We start from the raw sequence: 24,955 nt of genomic DNA, 5'->3' as shown, positions 1-24,955 counted from the left end.
TGTCCATAGCTCTGTAACACATTATCTATACATATAATGATATAAAAACACATATATGTACAATAATAATAATAATAATATATATTCTATAAATATTCATACATATAATAGTTATACAGCATATTGTGTGTCTATGTACATTTGCACACCCCCCATTTAGTAATCTCTGTTATATACATATCTTTCTCTGTAATCTCTATATATTATATATTTTTGTGTCAAGTGTTCTGCCAGGTGGAGGGAGGACAGGGAATTCTGCAAACACTCCACAGTCCCAGCTGAGTGTGTGTATCCAGCAGGATGTTTCAGCTGGCCCATTCTTCACCTGTTTTTGGCTGGAAATGCAATTGCACTTTCTTTTTCATCCTGAAGTGCCACGACAGGGCAAACCCAGCCCATGGGCGTTCCAGAGGCAGCGTGGTCTGGAGCTGATGAATGAAGCACTCCCCATTTCCAAACCACACCAAAACCCCCATACCTGGGATTTCCATCTTTAAGAAACAACCAACCATTCAGAAGTGAATGTAAGCACGGAGTGAGAAGGCAGCAGATCTCCCTGTGGGTGAGAGTTTTATTCCTGTTTTTGCTCTGTGCTGGCACTGTTGGTATGAAGTGCCTCCACGGCCTGGCTGACTCTCCTGGCTATACGGATAATTTCTGGCAGGACAGAGAGACTCACAGCTGTTTTTAAAAATGGATGCTGCCCAAAGGGGAAAAAAAGTAAGAAAGGAACTGTTACTTTCCAAACCCAGTTTCCCACAAGAGGAGGCAGGATTCCTCTGGTTACTAGAAATACACATAAATAGGACTGAGGGGACTATCTCCACCTCAGCCTTAATATTCAGGACCTTGATATCAGAGGCAAACATGTCCCAGTAATGCCAATAATCAATTTATCAAGGTGTCTTCAGCTTGCTGGATTTTGGCCCTACCTGCACCCTGTAATGCCACTTGCTGCTTTAGGGCTTTTTTCATTTCAGGAAACTCAAAGGACTCATTTAGGTTCCTGTCTTTTTTAAAGGTGGGGGTTGTCAGAAAAATGAGTGCAAGCTGTTCCAGGGAACTCCAGCAGCTCCAAGAAATGCTGATCCCATTGGGATTTAGGTCTGTGCTGCTCTGAAGAACACTGAGGTGCAGGTTTGCAGCTCCAAGACAACAACAGCCAAATCTCTGCTGGGCTGGGACTGGGCTCCTCCACCAACATCATTTTGGGCCTCTGTACCCGGCACCATTCTACTGCAGTTCTCTTGCCACCAACTAAAACTGAATGTACTCCCAAAACACAACACAGAAATGATCAGAGGGTGGGTAGAACACTTTGCCTCTGAGGAAAGGCCAAAAGAACTGGGATTCTTTAGCCTGGAGGAGAGGAGATTCGAGGAGATTCGCGGAGAGAAGAGAAGAGAAGAGAAGAGAAGAGAAGAGAAGAGAAGAGAAGAGAAGAGAAGAAGAGAAGAGAAGAGAAGAGAAGAGAAGAGAAGAGAAGAGAAGAGAAGAGAAGAGAAGAGAAGAGAAGAGAAGAGAAGAAGAGAAGAGAAGAGAAGAGAAGAGAAGAGAAGAGAAGAGAAGAGAAGAGAAGAGAAGAGAAGAGAAGAGAAGAGAAGAGAAGAGAAGAGAAGAGAAGAGAAGAGAAGAGAAGAGAAGAGAAGAGAAGAGAAGAGAAGAGAAGGCCCCAGGGAGATCTTACTTCAAAACTTCAAGGGGACCCATTTTTAGCAGGGCCTGTTGCAAAGGGACAAAGTGTTGGATTTAATCACTGATAATGGGATGGGGTGACTGAGAGGCGTTCCATGAGATTTTCATTTCATTATTAGTCTCAGTGAAGGTAGAGACATAAAAGATGGTAAAACTCAAGCTATAACAACAGAAATCAAAGTTCTCTTTGTTACAAGGTCTTTTAAAAGTTTTTTAGCCAATAGGTTAATGCTAAAAGCTTACAAACATCTACTTAGGTTAATTACTAAACACTACACATACACCTTACAGCATACAATAATTTTTTGTTCTATACTTTTTGCAGCTCAAAAACCGTCTATGCTCTAAATATTTCAAGGCTGCTCTAAATATTTCAAGGCTTAAAATTCAACTCTATTTCAAACCTTAATCTATGTAAGCTTATTGCAATGCTATGAAAGCCTTCTGCTTTTTTAGTTCCCACTCAAAGGGTAATAAAGAAAAAAAGGAGAGATTCAGGTTAGGTCTAAGGAAGAAATTGTTTATGATAGGGGTGGTGAAACACTGACGCAGGTTGCCTGGAGGGATGTTGGATGCCCCATCCCTAAAAACATCCCAAGTCAGGTTGGACAGAGCTCTGAGCAACCTGAGGATGTCCCTGCTCATGGCAGGGAGGTTGGACCAGGTGGACTTTAAAGTTCACAAGTTCTTCTATGATTCTACTTGGAAAAGTACCCAGAGTGGGATTAAGAGGAGAGGAGGGCACCTGGTGAGGAGCATTTCCCCTGCAGCCACTGCCCCTCACCTGCAGGAGCTCGCAGGCTGTCCAGCGGATGCTGGGGTCGGTGTCCAGGCAGGAGTGCAGGAAGGCGTGGAACAGAACCGACATCCTGCTGGGCCTCCTCAGAGGGGGGTACCTGTTCCTGGCTATCAGGTGCTGGGCCTGGGGACAGAGCAAGCAGGGACAGCCACTGACCATCCCTGGGGGACAGAGCAAGCACGGGACAGCCACTGACCACCCCTGGGGGACAGAGCAAGCACGGGACAGCCACTGACCACCCCTGGGGGACAGAGCAAGCACGGGACAGCCACTGACCATCCCTGGGGGACAGAGCAAGCACGGGACAGCCACTGACCATCCCTGGGGTGACAGATCCCCTGCAGGCCCCTCGGGGATTTCTGACAGCTCTGTGATCAATATTTGGGCTGAGGAAGCAGGGAATTGTCAGCCTCCAGAGCAGGGATGAGAATGACCCTGAGTGCAGCTCAGCTGGCCAGAGCATGGTGTGAGAACATCAATCCACAGAAGGGCCATTCACTCAGGAGCTGGATTTGGTAATCCCTGGGGGTCCCTCCCAACTCAGAATATTCTGGGATCTGGAAATAATTCTCTTCATCTGTCTTTGCTGCCTTATACAAGGCAAAGGCAATGCAAAAGTGATCTTTCAAGAGAAGTCATGGAACTTTTTCAAAAAGAGTAGAAGACTGAAATCTTCAGAACTGTTGTCTTCCTCAGGAATTAACTGTGCAGCATTTAACTTGATTTCAGCCATTAGTCATAATTTTATCCTGGTATACATTCCTCCACTATTCCTTACTCATTTGGTTTAAGAACTCATAGCTTCGTTTTAAGGAATTAGGATCTAAAACCGAAAACTTCAAAATATGTTTACTACAAGTAGCTTTGCTAAAACAGACTTTTAGAATTTTTTTGGCATCACTAGAAGCAGTGACTCTCCCTCAAAGGCACTGGTCAGAGTTTGAAAAGACTCTGGGCTTGCAGATACACTTGTAATGCTTTCCATAATAATTTCCCAATTGGAGAAACTTGCTGCTGTCATTCACAGCTCCAGCTCAGAGAGGGATCAAACACAGCAGGAGGAATTCAAGCAGTGCTGAAGGCAAAAAAGGAATTTTTGCACTGGCACCCATCACCTCTCCTCTGATGAGATGTTCTGCAGGGACATTTCTAGAATGGGCCTTGTTGGAACTATTGCAGGCTGATTCGAATGGGATTTTGGTTCATGGGAGACAAAACATGGCACAGATTGGCAAGACAGTGTTTGCACCTTACCCTGAGAGGGCTTTCTTTAAAGTAGGGGGGTTCTCCCTCCAGCATTTCAATGGCCACGATCCCAAGGGCCCAGATGTCCACTTGGGTGTCATATTCCTTTCTTTTGAGGACTTCTGGTGCTACCCAGTAGGGAGAGCCAAGCACTGTGCACCGTGTGCTCCGCTCCGGGGTCAGCTGAGCACACAGGCCAAAATCAGCTGAGAGGAAAACAAAAACACTCTCAAAACCAGCTTGAACTGTGAAACCAACACAACAATTCCCCACTCTACATCTGAGAACACGGGAATGCTGTGCCTGACCAAAAATACCTACTCAGTTTCACAGATCCGTCCATCCCGAGAAGGATATTGTCACTTTTGACATCTCTGTGGATCACGTTCTTTGAATGAAGGAAATCCAGGGCTTTGAGGCACTGAGACAAAAAGCCCATGAGGGCAAAAATTAATTAACCTCATTTCATCACACAAGAAAAGGAAATGGCCCTAAAAGATTGAATTGCTAGGTGAAACACCCGTTGTTGATACAGACTGTCCATTCCAAATGGCTGCAGTGGCCGTGCTCTCCCCATCCAGGTGACAAAGGAGGGTTTGTCAGAAAGGAAAATCTCTCCCTCCATTATGAAGGGGATCACTTTTGTGTAGGAAGCTGCATGACAAAGGTTTTATGTTGGCCTCAACAGCAGACTTGGAAGTAGCACATTAGTCACTGCTCAGAAGCAAACACCATTTGGGGAGCAATGCTCTCCTTTTAAGCTGAGGGCTGTGAGAAATGAGGTTCTATTTTAATTTGCTGTCAGTTTAAAATTCTCCTCCCAGCGTGTTTGCTTGTACAGGCCAAGAATGCAGTGCAGACATGCTTCAGTTTAAAGATACAAAGTTTAGAATGTTAAGTAAATTAAAAAAGAGAATATGACAGAAGTGTATAATAACAGAGTATAAGGAATGCAGTTGTACTGGCAGGAGTCTCATTTAGATGCTCCTTTATTTTACATTTCCTAGCAGCAGCACTGAAACAAAGCTCTGAAGTCACTCCTGTCCCACCCTGCCCAAGCCATTGGAAGCACAAGCACTCCCTCACCTCCCTGCTGATGGCAGCTATCATTCTTTCATCTATAAAGACTTGGAGAAGAACGCTGGTTAAAGTGCCTCCATCCACATATTCCATCACGAGCCACAGGTCTTCATCCACCAGGTAGCTGAGAGAAGAGCACAGAGGCACAGAGATGAATGTGCACAGATAAATTACCTGGAGGGAAAGACTGAAGGGGAGTTTTGTTTCCAAGTCACTTCTAAATGGAGGCAGAATGAAATGGAGAGACATTCCTTGTAGGCTACGGGGTATTTGGAATCTGTGCAGCCTAAATGAGAAAAGCAAACCCATGAAAAAGGAGATGTCTTAGATGGCAAACGAGAAAAATGCAGTTTAGTAACAGAGACCAATCTGGAACCAGGACAATTGCCATCAACTGAGTCATTATCTTAACTTATCAGTTCCACCATTCACTGCAGGAACGAGGCAACACAACTCCAGAGCAATCAACGGGAGGAGGCTCTGCATCACTGAGGACTGATGTTGGCCAACCATTTGGAAAACACTGCATAAAATCCAATTAGAAACAGGAAAAACTATCTAAAGACTGGCAAAATATGTGGTTCTGCAAATAAGAGTTTAGTTTTCCTGGCTTCCACAGCAGTGGAAAATGGTGGGAACAGACCATGATTTATCAGCACTTATTGTTAAGGCATAGAAAATATGATCAACTTGAAAAAACCAAACCCCAAAACAACACGAAGGTAATGAATTGACAGCCTGTTGTTTTAATAAGACATGGCATATCCAGGTTTTTGAAAAGGGTACATACATCAGAAAAGATTAATGGAGACCCAAGATTAAAAGATTAAAGAGACCCAAGGCCATCTCCTCCCATCCACTGGAGAGGAACAGAGAAATAAGAAAGAGCTCCATGTTCTGCCAGTGCCCAAAGGGGTTTTAACCTTTGGCTTGCAGTGTGTGAACGAACATTCCCGTGACAACACCAGAACCACTCACCTGTCTATATAATTGACAATATTGGGATGCCTGTTTTCCTTCATGATCCGAATCTCGTTGATGACGAGTTCCTTTCTGCTCCGTTTGTGGAGAGGCATCTTCTTTAGGGCCACCTGAAATGGAATTGGAGACCTTGGGCTGCAGAAGTGCTGCTGCAGGAGAGCACAGTGACCACAGAGAGAGTGGAATTTTGGAGTTTTTGGAATGCTGGGCTGTGCCAGCTGCCCTGTGCCCTTGTGATCAGACACCAGAGCTCACAACTGACAGGACAACAGATGATTTCTCCACTTGCTCGGGTGCCACTTACAGGGCACTTGCCAGAGACATTTTGCCTTCTAACCTCTGGAAAAAATTCCCTGAACTATCACCCAGAGATCTCTGACATCATCCTGCACCCACATTCTTCCCCAATGGCCTCAGTTTATCACCTCTGTTAATAAGGTTGCAAGCAACGTTTTTCAAGCAAGGTTTTGTGACACAGGTTTTGCAAGCAAGGTGTTGTGACTGTGAAAATATATCAGAACAGCTGGGAATCCTTCAGTAATTCCATGGGCTTTGGCCATTATTTCAGCAACTGCTGCAGCTCTTGGTTGCATAACAAAGTAAACACATTAGTACATGATGGATCAAATCCCACCCTAAAATATCATAGCAGTTACATACACAAAAAAATTACAATCTCACAATGTTTCTAAGTTCTTGAACTTCGATTTTGCTACTTCAGTGACCATTCTTCACCACCAAGTTCAGATTTGCAATTATTTTCTGGGTTTCTAAAGAAATAACCCGTTCTGTGGTCTTTTGTGCCTTAATGATGTCTTTCTCTGAAAGATACCACTGCCCCTCTTGCATTTTTCTGGTGGTGAGTAGGAACAAAGTCTGTCCAAAATGTGTTTTGCAGGGTCTGTGCTTGAGGAAGAGCCTGTGCAGGGAAGCTCTGCTGGGCACCCAAAGCTCCAGCAGAGCTCAGAGCAGAGGGGAAAGCCCTGCAGAGCTGCACAGCGTGCTGGGGGTGCTGGCACTCACCACATCTCCGGTGGCTGGGTCAAAGGCTTTGTAAACTGTCCCGAAACCCCTGGAAACAAAAGAGCAGTGAAGAAATGAGAAGCAGTTTAGGTGCTGGGATGAAAGCCAGCCCAGACAGGTCTCTGCTGCATGAAGTGCTCTAAAACACTTTGGTACATCTCTTCTTCAAACAGCAGCACAGCAGCCCTCTGCCATGTAGGGTGTGCAAGGGAAAACTGAGGCCCAACTTGAAGAAAAAGAGCTGGAGCACAGATCTTCAAAACCTAACAGCAGGGTGAGGGTGTGCCTACAAAAACTGGAAAATATTGAATTTTTTTCCATTTTGCCTTGTTGTGTTGTTTTTATTTTTCCCTTTATTTTGTGTCTGTGTATATTTTATTCCAGGGAATGCATGCTGCAGATTACAAAGGTGGGGGTTTGTGTGACAGTGTGAGAGTTTATTATTTCACCTCTGGTTTCAGTTGCTAAAAACCAAACCCCAGGTTTGGTTTTTATAACTAGATTACAATCTGGATTACCAAGTATTTTTTAAGCAAAATATTTGAAATAAATGTTATTGAGAACTTTTATCTGACAGCTGTGGGGTGGTAAGGTGCTATTTTAGAGAAGAAGGTTTGAGAGATGGGAGATCTTTCAGGTCCCTGCAGGTGTATAATCCAGAGTACCAAACATTTTTTAAGCAAAATACTGGAAATAAATATTATTAAAATCTTTTATCTGATAGTTGTGGGTGGTAAGGTGCTATTTTAGGCAATAAAGTTTGAGGGATGGGAGATCTTTCAGGTCCTGCTCCTTGTTGAAGGCGAGGCACTGCCAGCACTGAGTTTCTTTGACAACACCTTCTGACCACAATCATTAATTCTGATCTGTACTGAGATGGGAGGATCTAAACCCACACCATGTTTGGAGCTTGCCTGTTCACACTTGATGTTACAGCAGCAAAATGCCAGGCCCGTGGCTTTGTAGGAGTGACTGGGACTGGACTTACCCTTGGCCAACTTGAACAAACTTGGTGTATCTGGTCTGAGGGTCCCCCTCGTTCACAATGCTCCCTGGAAGAAACCAAGAGCAGGGTGCTCGCTTCAGACAGACAGCACCTTCCAGCAGGTGGGAAATGCAGCCCCACTGCCCCCAACAGCAGCAACACAGCCTGCTCCAAAGCACACACAGCCCCACAGATTTTCTGATTTTCTACAGGGCTTTGAAGAGTTACCTTGGCAGGGAACAAAGCAGCTGGAGAAATATCCACAGGAGACAGACATGGGAAAAGACCAGGTACCAAAGCTAGAGTTTGTCTTCTACAAACATTTAGGAGAGCTGGAACAACACAGCCTTTATTTTCTTGGGAATAAACACTTTGTGTGATTCAACAAAAGGTTTAATATTTCTGGAGATTAAATGCACCTTGAGTGTGGGATTAATTTTTCAGAAATGGTGCAAAGCATTTCCAGGAGAGATGGGGATCTTCCCAAATTTCAGCAGTTTGCCAAAAGGTTGTCTTTGTGATTTTAAAGAACAGCATCTCATGTTATAATCAGTAATGATGGGAATTTAGGATCCAGGACCCTCATCATGGATTACCAGGCTAAATTCTGATGATAACCTTGCCTGTGCCATTTGAAGGACCACACTGCTTGTCTTCACTCTAAAAGATTGCTGTGAAGTGTTTTTGCTCCGATGACTTGTCAGGGAACTAAAGAGAATTTAAGAACCCAAATACTCTGCTTGATTTGGCCATCAGCACTCAGGAGCTCAGCAGTTCATTCACTGGCTCAAAGCCCCTTCTGCTAAATCAAAAACCATCTGTGATTTTGCCTTCAGTGTAGTAGGAAGCACAGAGAAACTGAACCCAGTCTGAGCCACCCTCAGGAATGCGCAGAGGGAATTCCTGATTCCTGTGTCCCTTGGGTGCAGCTGAGGTTGGGACAGACACCCCACACAGCTCACACACACACACACAGCTCACACAGCACACAAGAGGCACAGCACACACACCCCACACAGCACACACACACCCCACACAGCACACACACAGCACACACAGCACACACACACCCCACACAGCTCACACACACCCCACACAGCACACACACACCCCACACAGCACACACACAGCACACACACACCCCACACAGCTCACACACACCCCACACAGCTCACACACACCCCACACAGCACACACACACCCCACACAGCACACACACAGCACACACACACCCCACACAGCTCACACACACCCCACACAGCTCACACACACCCCACACAGCACACACACACCCCACACAGCACACACAGCACACACACACCCCACACAGCACACACAGCACACACAGCTCACACACAACCCACACAACACACACACAGCCCACACAGCACACACACACCCCACACAGCACACACACACCCCACACAGCACACACACAGCACACACAGCACACACACCCCACACAGCACACACACACCCCACACAGCTCACACACACCCCACACAGCACAGACACCCCACACAGCACACACACACCCCACACAGCACACACACACCCCACACAGCACACACACACCCCTCACAGCACACACACACCTCACACAGCACACACACACCCCACACAGCTCACACACACCCCACACAGCACACACAGCTCACACACACCCCACACAGCACACACACCCCACACAGCACACACAGCACACAAGAGGCACAGCACACACACACACAGCACACACACACCTCACACAGCACACACACACCTCACACAGCACACAAGAGGCACAGCACACACACACACAGCACACAAGAGGCACAGCACACGTACTCAGCCACTGCAGCAGCTCCTCTGTCATCTGCGATTTCTGCTGTGGTGAGAGCCAGAGCTCCTCCGGGATACTCATGCTTCTGCTGAGGGTGTCAGACAGCAGGAATGTGTCATCGTCTGCACTCTCGGCTCCCAGCAGAGAGCTCGTGTGGAGCTGTGGGGAAAAATCAGTTCATGTTGGGAAGGGAGCTTGCAGGGATCCCCTGAGCTCCTATTCCAAAGGCAAACTCTCAGGAAGAGGCTGTCAGCCACACGCAGTGCTCTTAAACTGGTTTTTTGCTGTCCACTCACAAACTGAGTGAATGAAAACAAAAGGCTGGTTTTACACAAGTTCACGGCCAGTTTCATGTTAAATTTTCATGGATATTCTCAAATGACCTGTGCAGAGGGGCAGGTACATCCAGGAGACAGTTTCTCCTGTAGGCTTCACGGGAAACTGGTGACTAAAAGAGAAGTTCAAAGCCAATTTTCCAGGTGCCAGTGGCTGGGTGAAGCACAGTGCCATGGCAGGACTCCTCAGCACCTCCAGCCGTGAATGGCAGCTGCTGACCACAGACTTGCTGCTCTGAATGACACCAAGGGAACCAAAGCTGGCACTTACTGAGTCTGCTGAGGCATCAGCTGCAGGTTCCTCACCCACCTCCTCCTCCTCATGGCTCTGTCCAGGAAGGGAGTAAGTCAGCCGAGGTGCTGGTGGCAGTGCTGTGGCCTGGGGACAGTCAGTAACGCGAGTCAGAGTCTCTATTCTGCCCCTTGGGGGGGTTGATAGTTACACACAGCTTTCATCTGCTTCCACATCACAGACCAGACACGCACATGGTGCTACAGCCTCAGTTCTCTGTCACACGTCACAATACAATTTAAATATCTGTAAATTCTGGGGGGTTGAAACAGCCCCAGCTGCTGCTCTGCAGGGACAGAGCATTACACCAGCTTCCCCCAGATTTGCTGTTTCCCAGCTGCTTTAAAGCTGACACAAAGGGCCACTTAGAGAACTGAAGCAAATCAAAGGCACCGTTCTACACCTTCACACTTCACTGGTGCTCTATTTAAAATGTTTAATAGTAACCCTAATAAATTTGGCCAATATTAATGTGGATGTCATTTCTCTCTCTGGGATTGTTATTGCATCCCAACATTTATTAGGGTGGATCGTTATTTAAAACTTCCTTTCAATGGTTCCAGTGAGTTACATTATCAATTATAACCTTATTTATGTTCAGCTATATATTCAGCTGTACTAACGATAAATCATGAAACTTGAGAGAAAGGGAACTCTAAGTTGTTAAAACTAAATTAAGATGGAGCAATTATACAGTATTTAAAGTTGCTGTGAATTAGATATTCCACCATGGCTAAACCCATAATCTTCTCCCTGCAAAACCAGACTTTCATGTGTTTAAAATCTTCGAACAGAATTTGAGGGGACAGGGATCCCTTTGCTGCTGCTGCAGAACCAGACATGAACATTTTTTCAGGCTGGCACGCTGCTGGAGCAGGCAAAGCTCACTCATAGCTTGCTCCACAACTCTGAAACTCAGGAATGTCAGAGGTTCCTTTGCCACTCACCAAAGGAGAGGCTTCCCCGTATCTGTCTCTGGATAATTGGGTGATCGGATCTGCATTGGGACGAGAAGATGAAAAAAATGCTGTTAGAGAACTCCCTCTTGTGGGGAATCCCCCATGGAACAAATCAGCCCAAATAAAAGAGCATTTTTCTTTCACAACATCCTTCCAGGAACAACAGTTCTTTTCCATGGTAAGCAACAGAACAGGACAAAATACCAGATTAATTTTTTTCTACATTTTTCTATCTAATTTTTGTCCTGTTTTGACAGTAAATAAATAAAAACTCAGTCAAGAAAATGTAATTTTTTCTCTAATACTCAATGATTCTGCTCTGCCCAAGAGCTAAAGCAGTTTTCCTCCTTTTTTCCTATTAATAAATTGCAACTGTTGGTTCTCTTTAGCTTGCTGAAAATGTTTCCCTAGAAAAGCTTTCCCAAAATCCCCCTTAGCCATGTGAATTCTATTCTGACACTGCACAGGAACAGCTCCTGGGTTCAGGAGCACACACTGTTGGGAAGTTGCATTTCCTCATTAAGGTGATCACTATTTTAGCACAGCTTGTTAGTCAAATCCTTTAATTATGGGAGAAGAATGTTTTCCCTCAGTTCTGAAGATAATTGCACACTTTTAGAAGCACTTCTGAAAAGCTCTTCCAGTCTGGATTTTGGAGGTTGGCTGGAGCAGCAAGGTGAGGGAATTCCAGACTCCCCAGCCTGTCCTGTGCAGGGAATGGAACCCCCAAAGGATCCCCCACATTCCAAATGCTACCCACATTGAGACACTCCTTTTAGCAGAAGCTGTTAACAGGAGCTTCACCAAACCAATGCCATCTCACTTGCATTTTTGTTCCAAAATCAGCTCAGCTCCTGAGGAAGAGCACAAAGAACACAGTGACCCCAAAGCCAGACATGCTGTACCTTGGGAAAAGCACAGCTTGCTCCTCAAACGAGCTGTCACCAGCCAGGGTTTATCTGGATAAAAATACAGTTCAGATGTGGCAGACAGAAAATTACACGCTGCAGCACCGATTTTCCGGATCATTTTTGCAGAGCTGTGTTAGAACTTGCAGACCAGCATAACCCAAAGGTCAGATGAAACCCTGCTGGCTTGCAGGCAGCACTGAGAACTCCTGGAGGAGATGGATCTTCTGGAATGCCAGCAGGAGTTCTGGACTGCAGGAATGTCCCAACCTGTCACTGACACCCCTTGACATCACAGTGGCAGCAGCTGTGGGCTCTCACTCTGGAATGGCTCCAGGCTGCCTCCTGACCAGCTGGGCTTCAGCTGTGCCCATTCTGGAGCCTGGCATCCCTTCATGGCTCTGAGATGCCGACCCTCCTCCTCATGCAAAGCTCCATTTCTGCCAATAACGCACCTGGAAATCAGCTCTGCACTTCCATGGGGTAATGATTTAAACCTTCGCTCATTTTCCTGGTGGTTCTTTGATTCCATAACAAAACTCTTCTCTGTTGTAGACAACACAGTGCCGTCAGGAGCTTTGCACTGGACTGCTGATGCTCAGTAACAAAACCAGCCTGCTGAAATGATCTCTGCTTCTGATTAGATCACCCCACTGGAATTAATCTTCAGCACACCAGGGAACACTGTGGGGGAAAGACTCTGCCTCTCACAATCCTAACACTGAGGTGTGAGGATTCTCCTGGTGGAGCTCCTGTAGCTCTGCTGTCAGTGTACAGAAAACAGAGCTTGGAAAACTCCTGATGTCCCTGCCAAAACATCTTCCCTGCAGGATCAGCTCCCTCAGTGGATGTACGGCTCTTCACTCCTTCTCCTCTCCAATTTCTGTGAGCACAGAAGATGTGCTCAGGCTCTGAATAGCTTTTCTCTCTGCAACAATGGAATATCAGGGCCCTTTCAGAGCATAATTTCATCCATTTCTCTCCCTTCCACACTCCCATGAATTACTAATTTAAAGTGACTTAATATCTATTCTCTATTCCCCTTCGGCTTTGCATATTTTAATTATGCCTCTTCCTAATCCTCATTTTCCAGAACAGACTTAAATAACCCAAATTACCCCATCAGTAACTGTCTTTGATAGCTCAGTTATTGCAGCTAATTTATCACTTTTGCCAAACATGCTATTTTTGAGGGTTTTTTCTAACACCAAGTGATCACACATTCTGTTCCACTAGTTTTTACCCATAAGCCAAAGTGATCTGCTGCACGAAATGACGTCTCCATCAAAATTCACCTTTTTTTTTTTTTTTTAATTTCTGTTAAATGATTTCCTGGAAGATTTTAGTGACATTTTGCAGCAATGTCTTTACAGCCTTAACTTGGACTGCCAATGGCAGGTGAGGACAGTGGGGTTGTTGGGAGAAATCCTGCTTGCTCTATTCAGCCTGAGGATTGCTCCAGTTCAAAACAGAATGATAAATGTCCTTTGCAAAGTGATTTTTCTGCAAAACACAGAGTTTTTCGTCAAAATACAATGTTTGCCAAGAGAGGAACACTCACACAGCTATTTCTGCAGTGAGAGGGCATCTTTAGCTAGACAATAAATAACTACTGGTCCTAGAGAGCTGCTGCCCACAGGCTCTCAGGAGTGGCTGCAGGCTTGTGCAGCACAAGAAAAACAGTCCGAGATAAATTAGAAAGCCCCTAAAAAGAAAACAAGCTCACACTCATAGTTAATAATGCAGATATTTGATCCATCATATTTTAGGAAGCAAGGAAAATGTGACCTTGGTATTTTTATTAAGGTTTTCCTCTGACACTTTGAAGTAAACTTTCAAAGGGTGAAATTCCATTTATTTTCAGGAAATACAGATTCCAGGGGCAGGGGATAGGCAGAGAGGGAGGGGCTGCAGGAGCAGACTGTGCCCCTGGAGCCGTGACAAAGGCAGACTGCCAGGCAATGATCAGTCTCTGCCAGTCCCATCAGGGTCCTTGTGTTTTCCCAGTTTGAAAGGAAGCTCCTTGCAGTCTCATCCTTCTCTGCTCCATGCAGAGAAAGCAACGAATGGCATTTGAACACAAAGCATCAAGTAAAACCAAACTGTCCAGACGAGAAATGCCAGCAGTGAACGTGGAGCAGGATTCTGAGCAGCCCCAGAGCCCTTGGACCACACTTCAGTGTAAACTGTGGTACTGAGACCACCAAAACAAGGAGAGCAAAGCCCAGAAGTGCCAGGAGTCTCTGAGGAGTGGGGAGTACCGCCTGGGAATTAACCACAGAAATCACCAGACTGCTCCAGACCTGGGTTTCACCTTCCTCCTGCTGAGACAGGGAGATTTATCCAGCTTCAAGCATGAAAGAGCACCTCACATCTGCAGTGTGCTCTGCTTCAACAGGAATCTTCTCATCCCTGGCAGTTTCCCTTCTTCACGAGCATTCACCTGTTGGGAAACATATTTGGAAAAAAAAAATTACTTAAATAATTCACACTCAGGAACGTTTCCTTTTCCAGACTTTCATTTGGTGTTATGTGAAGAGTTCTTTCCGTGCACGTTATCAAGAAATTTACTCATTTGGGCTTTCCCACAAGCAGATTGATCTATAGGGGGTGGCTTCACTTTGCCCTGCTTGCGCAGCTCTCCAGGGTTTGCTTTTACGATCTGCCACGCTCACACTTCCCTCAGATCCGCACTTGGAACATGTTCCTGCAGAGAAGGACAGCCCAGGACAGCCCAGCTTCACTGCAAGGGATGCACTACCCTGAAAATCCAACCCGACCTCAGCTCGGAGCTGATTCCCCCGAGCGCCGCCAACTCCGGAGCTCCCCTCAGCAGCACACGCTGCTCCGGGCACAGCTTCAGTCCCCGTGCTCACACACGGAGAGTGGGAGCCCCCGATCCTCCAGAGCCCCCGAACGCGGAGCCGCCCGCTCTCCGCTCTGCCCCCACACAGCGGAGCCCCCTCTCCTCACCCGGAGCCGTGTCACCCCCGCAGCCCTCCCGTGCCACCGCAGGGCCCGGCCGCTGCATCCCCTCACGGCCCCGGCACGGCCCGGCCCCGGCGCCCGCCACAGCCGGGCCCGCAGACCCCGAAACTGCCCGAGCGCCCTCACCTGTGCCGCGGTGTGGCTGCTGGAGCCGTCGCGCGGCTGCATCGGGGTGAGGCGGAGGATGCCGGAGCTGCCCGCCTGTGGCATGGCTGAGAAGGAGAGGGCGCGGTGCGGGAGGACCACGGTGCGGGAGGACCACCGGCCCCGCCGCCCTGGCTCTGGTCCCCGGCCACCGCCCGGCCGCCATCTTGGCACGACCCCCACCAGCCCCTCAATGACCACGGGGGCGTGGCCTATCCCCGCCCCTCGGCCGCTCCCACCAATCGGCGGCGGGGGCGGAGATGAGGGGCGGGGCTTGGCAGGGAGGGGGCGGGGCTGTGAGCTGTACTCCGCCAGGGGGCGCTGCCGGGCCGGGACTGAGGGGCCCGAGGGGAGAGAGCCCGGGACTGGGGAAACTGGGGAAACTGGGAATGGGACTGGGGAAACTGGGGAAACTGGGGAAACTGGGGAAACTGGGATAACTGGGGAAACTGGGACAACTGGGGAAACTGGGGAAACTGGGGAAACTGGGGAAACTGGGGAAACTGGGATAACTGGGGAAACTGGGACAACTGGGGAAACTGGGGAAACTGGGGAAACTGGGACAACTGGGGAAACTGGGACTGGGGAAACTGGGACTGGGGAAACTGGGACAACTGGGGAAACTGGGACAACTGGGGAAACTGGGGAAACTGGGGAAACTGGGACAACTGGGGAAACTGGGACAACTGGGGAAACTGGGGAAACTGGGGAAACTGGGACAACTGGGGAAACTGGGACTGGGGAAACTGGGACAACTGGAGAAACTGGGACTGGGGGAACTGGGACTGGGGGAACTGGGACTGAGGGGAAACTGGGACTGGGGGAACTGGGACTGAGGGGAAACTGGGACTGGGGGAACTGGGACTGGGGAAACTGGGACTGGGGGAACTGGGACTGAGGGGAAACTGGGACTGGGGGAACTGGGACTGAGGGGAAACTGGGACTGGGGGAACTGGGACTGAGGGGAAACTGGGACTGGGGGAACTGGGACTGAGGGGAAACTGGGACTGGGGGAACTGGGACTGGGGGAACTGGGACTGGGGAAACTGGGAGTGAGAGGAAACTGGGACTGGGGAAACTGGGACAACTGGGGAAACTGGGACTGGGGAAACTGGGATAGAAGGGAGCCTGAGATCAGGCGGGAGACTGGGATTGGGGAGACTGGGATGGGGAAGAGACTGGGACTGTGGGAGACTTGGATAGTGGGGAGACATCGGGTACTCCTCAAAGTTCAGCTGCACCAGGTGCTTCAGAGCATCGCTTGTCTGGAATACAGGAAAAAACCCAAGCAAAGAATCTTCATGGCAGAACTGAGGGAATAGAGCCTGGAAGAACAGTTCTGTTCTCTTCTGTTTTCTCAAGAGGACAATCTTTGAGTGACACCATGCTGTTAACAGGATTCCCATTTAACAATAAATCATAAACTGTTGGTGGTGCAGTGCCACTAACGAGCTGTCCTGCTCCCAGTGAGGAGCTGGGAGTGCTCCTGTGGTTCCCTTCATCAATTAAAGGCACAAAGTGTGCAAAACCACCAAAGTCATGGGATTTTTGGCGCTTGAGCAATTCTGGAGTGGGGTGCAGATCCTCCGTGCCCTCACATACAAAGTGTGCATGCAGATGCTAAACATTTCCTGACACGTATTCCCACAGCCACTCTGGCTTGGTCCTCAAGAAAAAAAATCCAAAACATTTACTTGCAGTTGAATCGTGTAGTTTTGTGTCCATTCCACTGAAAGTGAACAGTCACATATATTTTATAATTATGTATTTAAAAACTGTTCTACGAAGTTATTTAATTTTTGCTATTAAAGCAAAAAGGAAACTCCTGAGGAAAACAGAATTATAGAATCATTAAGGCTGGAAAAGACCTCCAGGATCAGCAACCATCAGCACTGTCACCATGCTCACACTAAACCACGTCCTCAGCTGCCGTGTCCACACGTTTTTTGAACAGTTCCAGGGATGGAGACTTCACCACCTTCCTGGAACCCTGTTCCAGGGCTTGACAACCCTTTCCATGGAGAAAAGTGTGTGAGAGAATCCTGCTAAATTTAAAGACAGAAACAAAATTATTATTATTTATTTTAATTAATTTTATTATTAATAATTATAATTTATTATTATTAATAATAATAATTTTATGGGGTTATTATTTAAACCCCTTTTTGTTTTTGATATGAACATTAGATTGCATAAATGTTTCTTATGAACGCACCTTTCCCATCCCAGCGATTGCAGTTTGATTTTTCCCTCTGCAGCGGTGAGTACAAGGCTCTTAATGCAATCCTAACTTGCCACCTCGTGGCATTGCTGTGAATTGCCGCATTTCCATTTCTTTAGGTCAGTTTAGGATTATGTTCATTTCCTTAGCAGAGGGTTCCTGTTTGCCCATTCACGCAGGGAAATCCAGCTGGGGGCTGTCCTGCAGCCCGGAGCCGCAGGGAGGTCACAGATGGTTGAACCAGGTGAAATTGTGGTGGACCAGAGGAAATGTGACACATGCCAGTCGATAAAACAGGGATACAACAGCATCTATTAATTTGGAATTAATTATTTTCACTTAGCAATTGTGTAGAATATTCCTTTGCTTTTAGAGCAATGCCTATGTTTTCACGCTCAGAAATGTTGGATTGCTTTATCTCTTACAGGTAGCAGGAACATGAAATTGCAGGGAAGAAAAACTCCATAAAATCACCTACAGTTCTCCTTGTTCCTGCTTAGCATAAAAGTGAAAATTTAAATCTTCTAAGCCAATATGTGTAGCTCAACAGAATTTTGCTTTCTTTGTAATATTCCAGTTGCTGTTATTGAGATAGAGGGGTTTCTGCTCTGTTTACATTTTTTAGTAACAATTAGAACTATGATGCTTTCTTTCAGCTGTTTATTAACATGTTTGGGTTTGGTTTTCTTTGTGAGAAAGCAGACAATATTCCAGGGTGAGTTTCTAAACATTTTTTTTTTCACTTGAATGTAGAGATTGAATTTTTATCAGATAATCTTTCACTAGCACAGGAAGTTAATAGTTTGTAGAGCTTCCAGGGGGAATGATTGCTTAGAACAACTTTTTTCTATTGGAGGGGCCTGAATGCTTATTTATCAGTGCTGAAAATAATCTGAATCTTCATTCTTTTATTCCTCATCCTCCTCGTCTTCCCTTTTCTGTCCAAAACAAAGTGCAGACCCTCACAAGCTTTGTTTCAAGCGATCAACACATTCAAGCACAATATTAAAAGCAGTGATAAGTAAATAATTAATTCTCTGTGTTTGCCTGTCTGTGAGGGTGAAGAATGCCAGGTAAATAAGTTGACCCAGCAGAATTCCAGTCAGGCTGCTGGAAGCAGTGGATGGATCCCTGTTGGATTCACTGCTCTCCAGATGAGACCTGGGGCACAATAATTACACAGCACATCACTGATTGCCTTTTCTCCTGCTGCTAATTGTTACTTCTTGGTTAGATGAATACTTAATAGAGAAGAACATCGTGTTGTATTGTATCCTTTCCATTTTTAAATTTGTTTTGTTTTGTTCTTTTCCATTTTGGAAAAGAAAGAGCTGGCTGCTGGTAGTGAGTTCTTTTTTTTTTTTTTCAGTATTGAATGAATTTAAACTCAATTGTTAAATTTTTTTATTTATTTATATTTTATTTACTCCTTATGCTGCAGGAGTAATATTGGGTTTGTTCTTTTTAAGGTGGAGAGGAGAATTGCAGAGATTTCCTGGCTATCAGAGAATTACAGAATCCCAGAATATCCTGAGTTGGAAGGGACCCACAAGGAGCATCGATGTCCAACTCCTGGCTGGCCTTAGAATTTTCCTGTAACCACAGAATGGGACCACAAGAGGTCAACAGCGACCTGTAATGGCTAATACCCCTTCTTTCTGTATATGAAATACATTATAATAAACACACCTAATCAGGCTAAATTTTCTAGTTATTTTAGAGAAGATCTTCTGTTGTTTATAGAAATAATTATTAGATTGTTAACAATCTCTTTTACTAAAGACATTTAAAGGGTGATGATCTAGCACTCATTAATTAATCTGTTTGCCTTTATACAGAAAGGAAGTTATCAAAAAGGAAGTAAATTGTCTAGAAATGTATGCTTTCCAGAGATCACGATTGGTTTTGTTCATATAATAATAAAATAGGCCTACATTCACTGTGTGAAATTTGTCACTGTGGCCACTGATGTGCAAATTTATTTCTATATCTATATACATATAAAAAAATATTTCACTGAGATGTCAAAGTGGCACATTGACTTATTTCTTAAAACCTGTATTTGTTGTGTAGTGTTGGAAAAACCCAGCTCTACAGAGATGGGGCAGCTGGGAGGCGTTTTAAAGATTTTATTCCATTATCAATCTCCTAGAAGGGTGACACACAGGAGATGTAAAACTCAACGCCATTCTAGCAGAAGCCAACCAATTTCTTTGTTACAATACCTCATAAATGTTCTTCAGCCTATTAGCTTTTGCCACACAATGCTGCTAATACTTCTAACACAAATCACTTATTGTTTTACCCCACGTAGTCTTGCTACAATGCATCTTTCACAGCTCTGATTCTCCAAAATATCTGATCTGTTTGCAAGGCCATCGTTTGAAACTTGTTTCCAGTTCAATTCCTCTCTCAAGAATGTTTTTTCTATTCTATGTCCTTTCCAAGTCAGCACACCTTATCTCAGAGTGTGCATACAGATGTACAAAACTCTGTGAGCTTTAATCAGGCTTTAAAATCACTTTCTCACAGTGTAGGGCTAAGACTCACCAGCTGATCACCCTCTGACAGCTTTTATTTTAGCTGTCTGTGTTGATAGAAAAGGAAGCATTTACACATCCCCAGAATTTACTTTATTGGCACCTAAACTTCGATCTGTGCAGCTGGAAACTTCATCTTTTCCTCACAACCCATTTTTTTATCATTCTGTGCTCATCATCGCTTTCTCCTTTAGCAATTAGATGAGGACCTCAGAGTTAGCTGTTCTCCAGGGTGAAAAGGCTGAATGAGGATAGCACCCCAAGCTTTTGGATGGACACCACTTGTGTTTCTTGCTCATCCATAGCTCAGAGAATGGTTTGGGAAGGGACATTAAAGCTCATCCAGTTCCACCTTCCACTATCCCAGGCTGCTCCAAGCCCCGTCCAACCCTGCCTTGGACAATTTTGGGGATGGGGCAGGCACAGCTTCTCTGGAAAACATTATAATTCCAAACACAAAATAAAAAAGAATAAAAAAGAGTCTTGCAATTCTTTCCACCCGAATGACACGAGTATGATATAATAATAATTAATAACTGATGTAACAAGGAATCACTGTTGCATATTTGCTCCTTTTGGATCCACAGGTAATTCAGCAAGTTCCCCGTAAGTTTTGAAAAGGAAAACATTTTCATGTACATGCTTTCAGAAGCTTTAAAAACAGGGGATGCCTTGAATAGAGAGAGTTCAATTAAAGGAAGTAATTTCATAATATAATTGATAATTTTTAAGTAAATGTGGCCTTGTAACAGAATGCAGATGGCAAACCCACTGCAGCCAACCCCGGGCTGTGATGGAGAAACAAGCAGGAGGTGCAATACATTCTATTAATTATTTTCACTGCTACAGTTGTTTGCTGTATAATACAGGTCAACAGGGGTTAGCCTGAAGCTTCTCCTAATATATTAGTAAATAAATTTGAACAGATTTTAATTTGCTAATGGAAAGGTCTGAGCCAGTTGCAAATAAGAGTGGAGCTACTTTGTCTTGCTCATTGCTATGCAACATGGCTGCTGCCAGCCATTCATACAAAATGTTACATTTCCATAAAGCACAATGTAATTTGTCACACAAAAAAGGGGGAAAAAATAATAATAACAACAAAAACCTCAACTCTGTAAACTATATTAAAGATAAATGTGCATCATGGAGCAATCATCCTTATGGAGCCTGTAGGATGTTGGAGGCCTGCTCCTGCAGGCTTGCCAACACATCCAGCATGGAATCTTTGTAAAACTTACATGTCTCAGGGAGTAATAAATACAAGATATGCTATTTCCTAGGGGTGTAAACAAGAGTGAGCCCTTTCCCAGTCTCCTAATGATTTCTCACCCTTATTCCAACTCACACAGCTCCCAGTGCTGCACATCCACACAAACGTAACACAGCACGAGATGCATCAACTGCTTGTTTCTCATTCTCTTTCTCATAATAACAATCCCTAGGTTGGGTTTTTTTCTTTGTAAACATTTATAAACATTCTCGTTTCACAGATGCAGGAACAGAGGCATCCAGGTGTGTGTCTTGCCCACATCTAGACTGGATTTGTGAACAGAGGTTCTTTCCAAGCCTTGGAGCACTCCTTGGTTTTCCTGCCTCCTTTTTTCCACTGCTTAGCCCAGGACTGCTGCAAGCAGAGATGAGGAGCACCCTTCAGCCTCGGTGATCCCCAGGGACAGCCAGAGCACTGCTGGCAATAAAACATTGCTGTGTTTTAGCCCAGCAATGCCATCCCACTGCTTCCTCCTGCTATCGTGCACCGTCTTCAGCCTCAACATTCCTCAGATTGGACCATGAAGCTTCCCTCATGTGCATCAAGAATTTACTTAACACCTCCCTCTCTGCTAAAGTTTCAAACTTTATCTCTGGATTCATCCAAATCAGGTTGCCCAATTCACTCTTTCCCTGATAAACAATAAATATAAATGCTATAAATATAAATATATATTTATATATAATGCTATAATATAAATATAAATGTTGGGGCGATTAGAAAAACTCCAGTCACTGATGTATTCTTCAAATAGGCTTCTGCTGGGGAGGGTTGATGCAAACAGCATTTGTTCAACAAGTTGAAATGTCTGTTCTTAAATTGTATTTGCCTTATTTGCACACAGAATGTTTTTCACCATCAACACATCTCCAGGTTTAAAATCTCTCTTGGTTTTCAGTCGTGCTTTTTCTGTGGGATGGGGTTCTGTGCTCGGGTTTGGTTTTAATGACCTCCCGGTTTTAAATGTTCTACCTGTTTGTGTTGCTCAGATGCATGAGGTGACAGGAAAGGCTGTTAATGTTTAAACCTTTGCCATTTTCACCTCTTCTTCTCTCTTTTGTGATGAAAGAAGTGGCACTCGATTTTAAAACGGACACAAATTAAGAAGCATCCAAGGATTAGTCCCTTAATTACAATAATCCTTAAAGGATTATTCAGAGATCGGCCCTTACTAAAGTTTTAAACTTAGCCATGCATTTTAAATCAGGAGCAGACTGATCTGTGGCCCGGCAACAAAAGAGAGGTTCAGCCTTGAGCATGTTTGCATAAATATATTTAGTTTGAGAAAATAATCTACAATACAACCCCTGATGCAGGTCCTGTTTGCTGGCCCAGGGAATCTCACTGTATTTCAGCAGATATTTTCAGAAATTTCTGAATTTTCAGAAATTCAGTGCCCTGTTCCTGCAGAGAAACAGCCAGGAAGGGGAGATCCCTGACTGGTGTGAATTTTCAGTAAATTCCTCTCTCCCATCCCTCAGCCTTGAGTCCGAGCACTGGGTAAAATCCTCAGGTTTTGTTTTTTTTTCTGGTCATGTGGATTCCTACATCCGGAGGTTTCCGCTGCTTCTTTCTGTAAACCGAAGGTTAAAATATCTCCAAAACCTTCTAAATGGCAGTGATGACTTCACTGGCTGTCCCTGCAAGGAACATTCACAGAACTTTTGTGAACAATGTACTTGATTATTTAAGATTCTAGAAGCTCAAATCACTATGAATATTTTCATATTTTGGCCTGATATTGTAAACAACTGTAATTTAACTGTTTCAGGGAGGGAGAGAGGGAGGAAGCGCAGAAGGTGAATTATCTTCTACTTTTTTCCTAAATCGTTGTGTAGCCCTCAAGCTTCACCTTGGCTCCTTCCAGAAGTAGCCAGAACTACTGCCCAGTGGCTGAGAGGATAAATCAAATTAATGTTTATATGTAATTCCACCCATTTTGGCCCAATGAACGAATGGTAAAATAATTAATAGCAGAGAATTTTCCTGCTCTCATTTCCACCCAGGAATGTCTTTGCCTCCAAAGGAAATTCTGCTGTGCCTTTGTGGCTGCTGAATGCAGCTCCTGTTCTTACAGAGCAGCTTAACCTGAGGCTGTGCATCTACAATTTTAATAACTTCATTGTACAGGAGAAATTTGTATTTTAGAGGATTTCCTCATTCCATTTCTCTGCAGCATTTAGGGGCAAACCAGTGCAGGGAAAGTCACCTTAAATTTCCTAAAATGTCATTGTCATGGCTCAGCTCAATAAAACAGTCCCGTGAAAATTAAACTCCAGCAGGTACTGAGGAGAGAAAAATGAACTTCAAAACTATGAGAAATATTATAAATCATGGTGTTCAAATATGATCCCGAGAGCTGTATCTGCCATGGAAACAAATCATTGTATGATCAGAAGTTTTTAATCGCTGGGCTTATTAAATTCCAAACCTGTTCCCCTGCTCTCGTTCTGCTCCAATCTTGATTTGTTCCTGTCTGCTTTGATTTTCTCCTTTGAAAGCTCACATGAAGAGGTTAGAAGCCAAAACAGCAATACAAATTAAAACACACAAAATCTACACGACCAAAACTCAAGAATTTAGGTTTTTAACTATGTTAACATTTTGTTGCATCTTAGACAGTGGCTGAATATTTTGAGAATAGAAACAGTTCATTTGAATATTCTAATGGCAAATGCGACACACTGAAAACTTTTTCCTGTATTATTCCACAATAAATACTGACTAGAAATAAAGTGATAAAACTGTGAAGTAATTTTTGTGAATATATCAGAATGTACTCATTTTTTTGGCGAGTACACAGCGTAATAAAGGATTTTATGCAGGGTGATAAACCTTTACTTACATTGCCCAAATGAAAGCTGTTGCTTTGGTAATAAGCTTAAAGAAAGTTCTTTTGAAAATTAGTTACACATGTCAGCTCCTTATTTAGGATAAGATTCCAGTCATTGATACTTGAGATTAAGGAAAATTTATCCACACATCCACCAGGAAATCTGCATTCTAGGGAGCATTTCCCGTACATGCTGCAGGAATTTGGGGGAAGTCTGTGGGAAAGGCAATAAGTTCTCAAAAGCAAAACTAATTTTAAATGTCTTTGAAACAAAACAATACAATTCCTATGGCTTTTAATACATATCTATATATGCATTAAAATGTAAAAAATTAGTTGCATTTACCTTTTCCTTATATAATCGAAGAAAAATACAATCTGAAGGCAACTTCACATTGTTTTCAAAATCAGATCATGATAACGTTTCTTAATGTGGAAGTGCTCTGCTTTCTAAAGCCACCACACAGGTACTCAAATCAAGTTAAAATATATTTACTATGATTATTTTTTGAAAAAAAAAAAAAAAACTTGAAAAACATTTTTTCTTTTTTTTTTTTAACATGTTTACCTAAAATACGTTACTTCATTTTAAGGAAAATATATTGTGGGGTCAATTTAAAATAATTAAAATTAGCAGGTTGCTTTGGGTTTTTTTAATCAAGCCTTTTTATATAAGAGGTGTTTTTGCAATAAAAATATATTTATAGGTATAATTTTGAGAGCTTTGCATCACCACTCAGTTGTTGACAGCAGGTTTTGGGTTTGTCTGTCCATCCATCCTCTGCATGAAGGTTTTTAGAAGCAGAGCAAAGCCAGCAGTGCTCTGAGAGCA

The 24,955-nt window shown here is 44.4% G+C and overlaps 1 protein-coding gene across 1 annotated transcript; it reads right to left on the bottom strand.

Moving 5' to 3' along the window:
• Positions 1–163: 163 nt before the first annotated feature.
• On the bottom strand, positions 164–10,404 carry LOC134560712 (serine/threonine-protein kinase PAK 3-like; the record flags this gene model as incomplete). Its single annotated transcript, XM_063416994.1, has 10 exons — positions 164–700; positions 2,480–2,617; positions 3,749–3,945; positions 4,061–4,160; positions 4,826–4,943; positions 5,798–5,910; positions 6,824–6,872; positions 7,812–7,875; positions 9,636–9,789; positions 10,237–10,404. Coding segments are annotated over 10 exons (1,230 nt in total), but the record flags the coding sequence as incomplete, so codon positions are not given.
• Positions 10,405–24,955: the final 14,551 nt, after the last annotated feature.

This window comes from Prinia subflava, chromosome 20 (assembly GCF_021018805.1).
Source record: "Prinia subflava isolate CZ2003 ecotype Zambia chromosome 20, Cam_Psub_1.2, whole genome shotgun sequence".
In the NCBI taxonomy this organism is placed as follows: domain Eukaryota; kingdom Metazoa; phylum Chordata; class Aves; order Passeriformes; family Cisticolidae; genus Prinia; species Prinia subflava.
The sequence above is the reverse complement of the archived record's forward strand: the minus strand, read 5'-3'. Positions and strand labels throughout refer to the sequence as shown.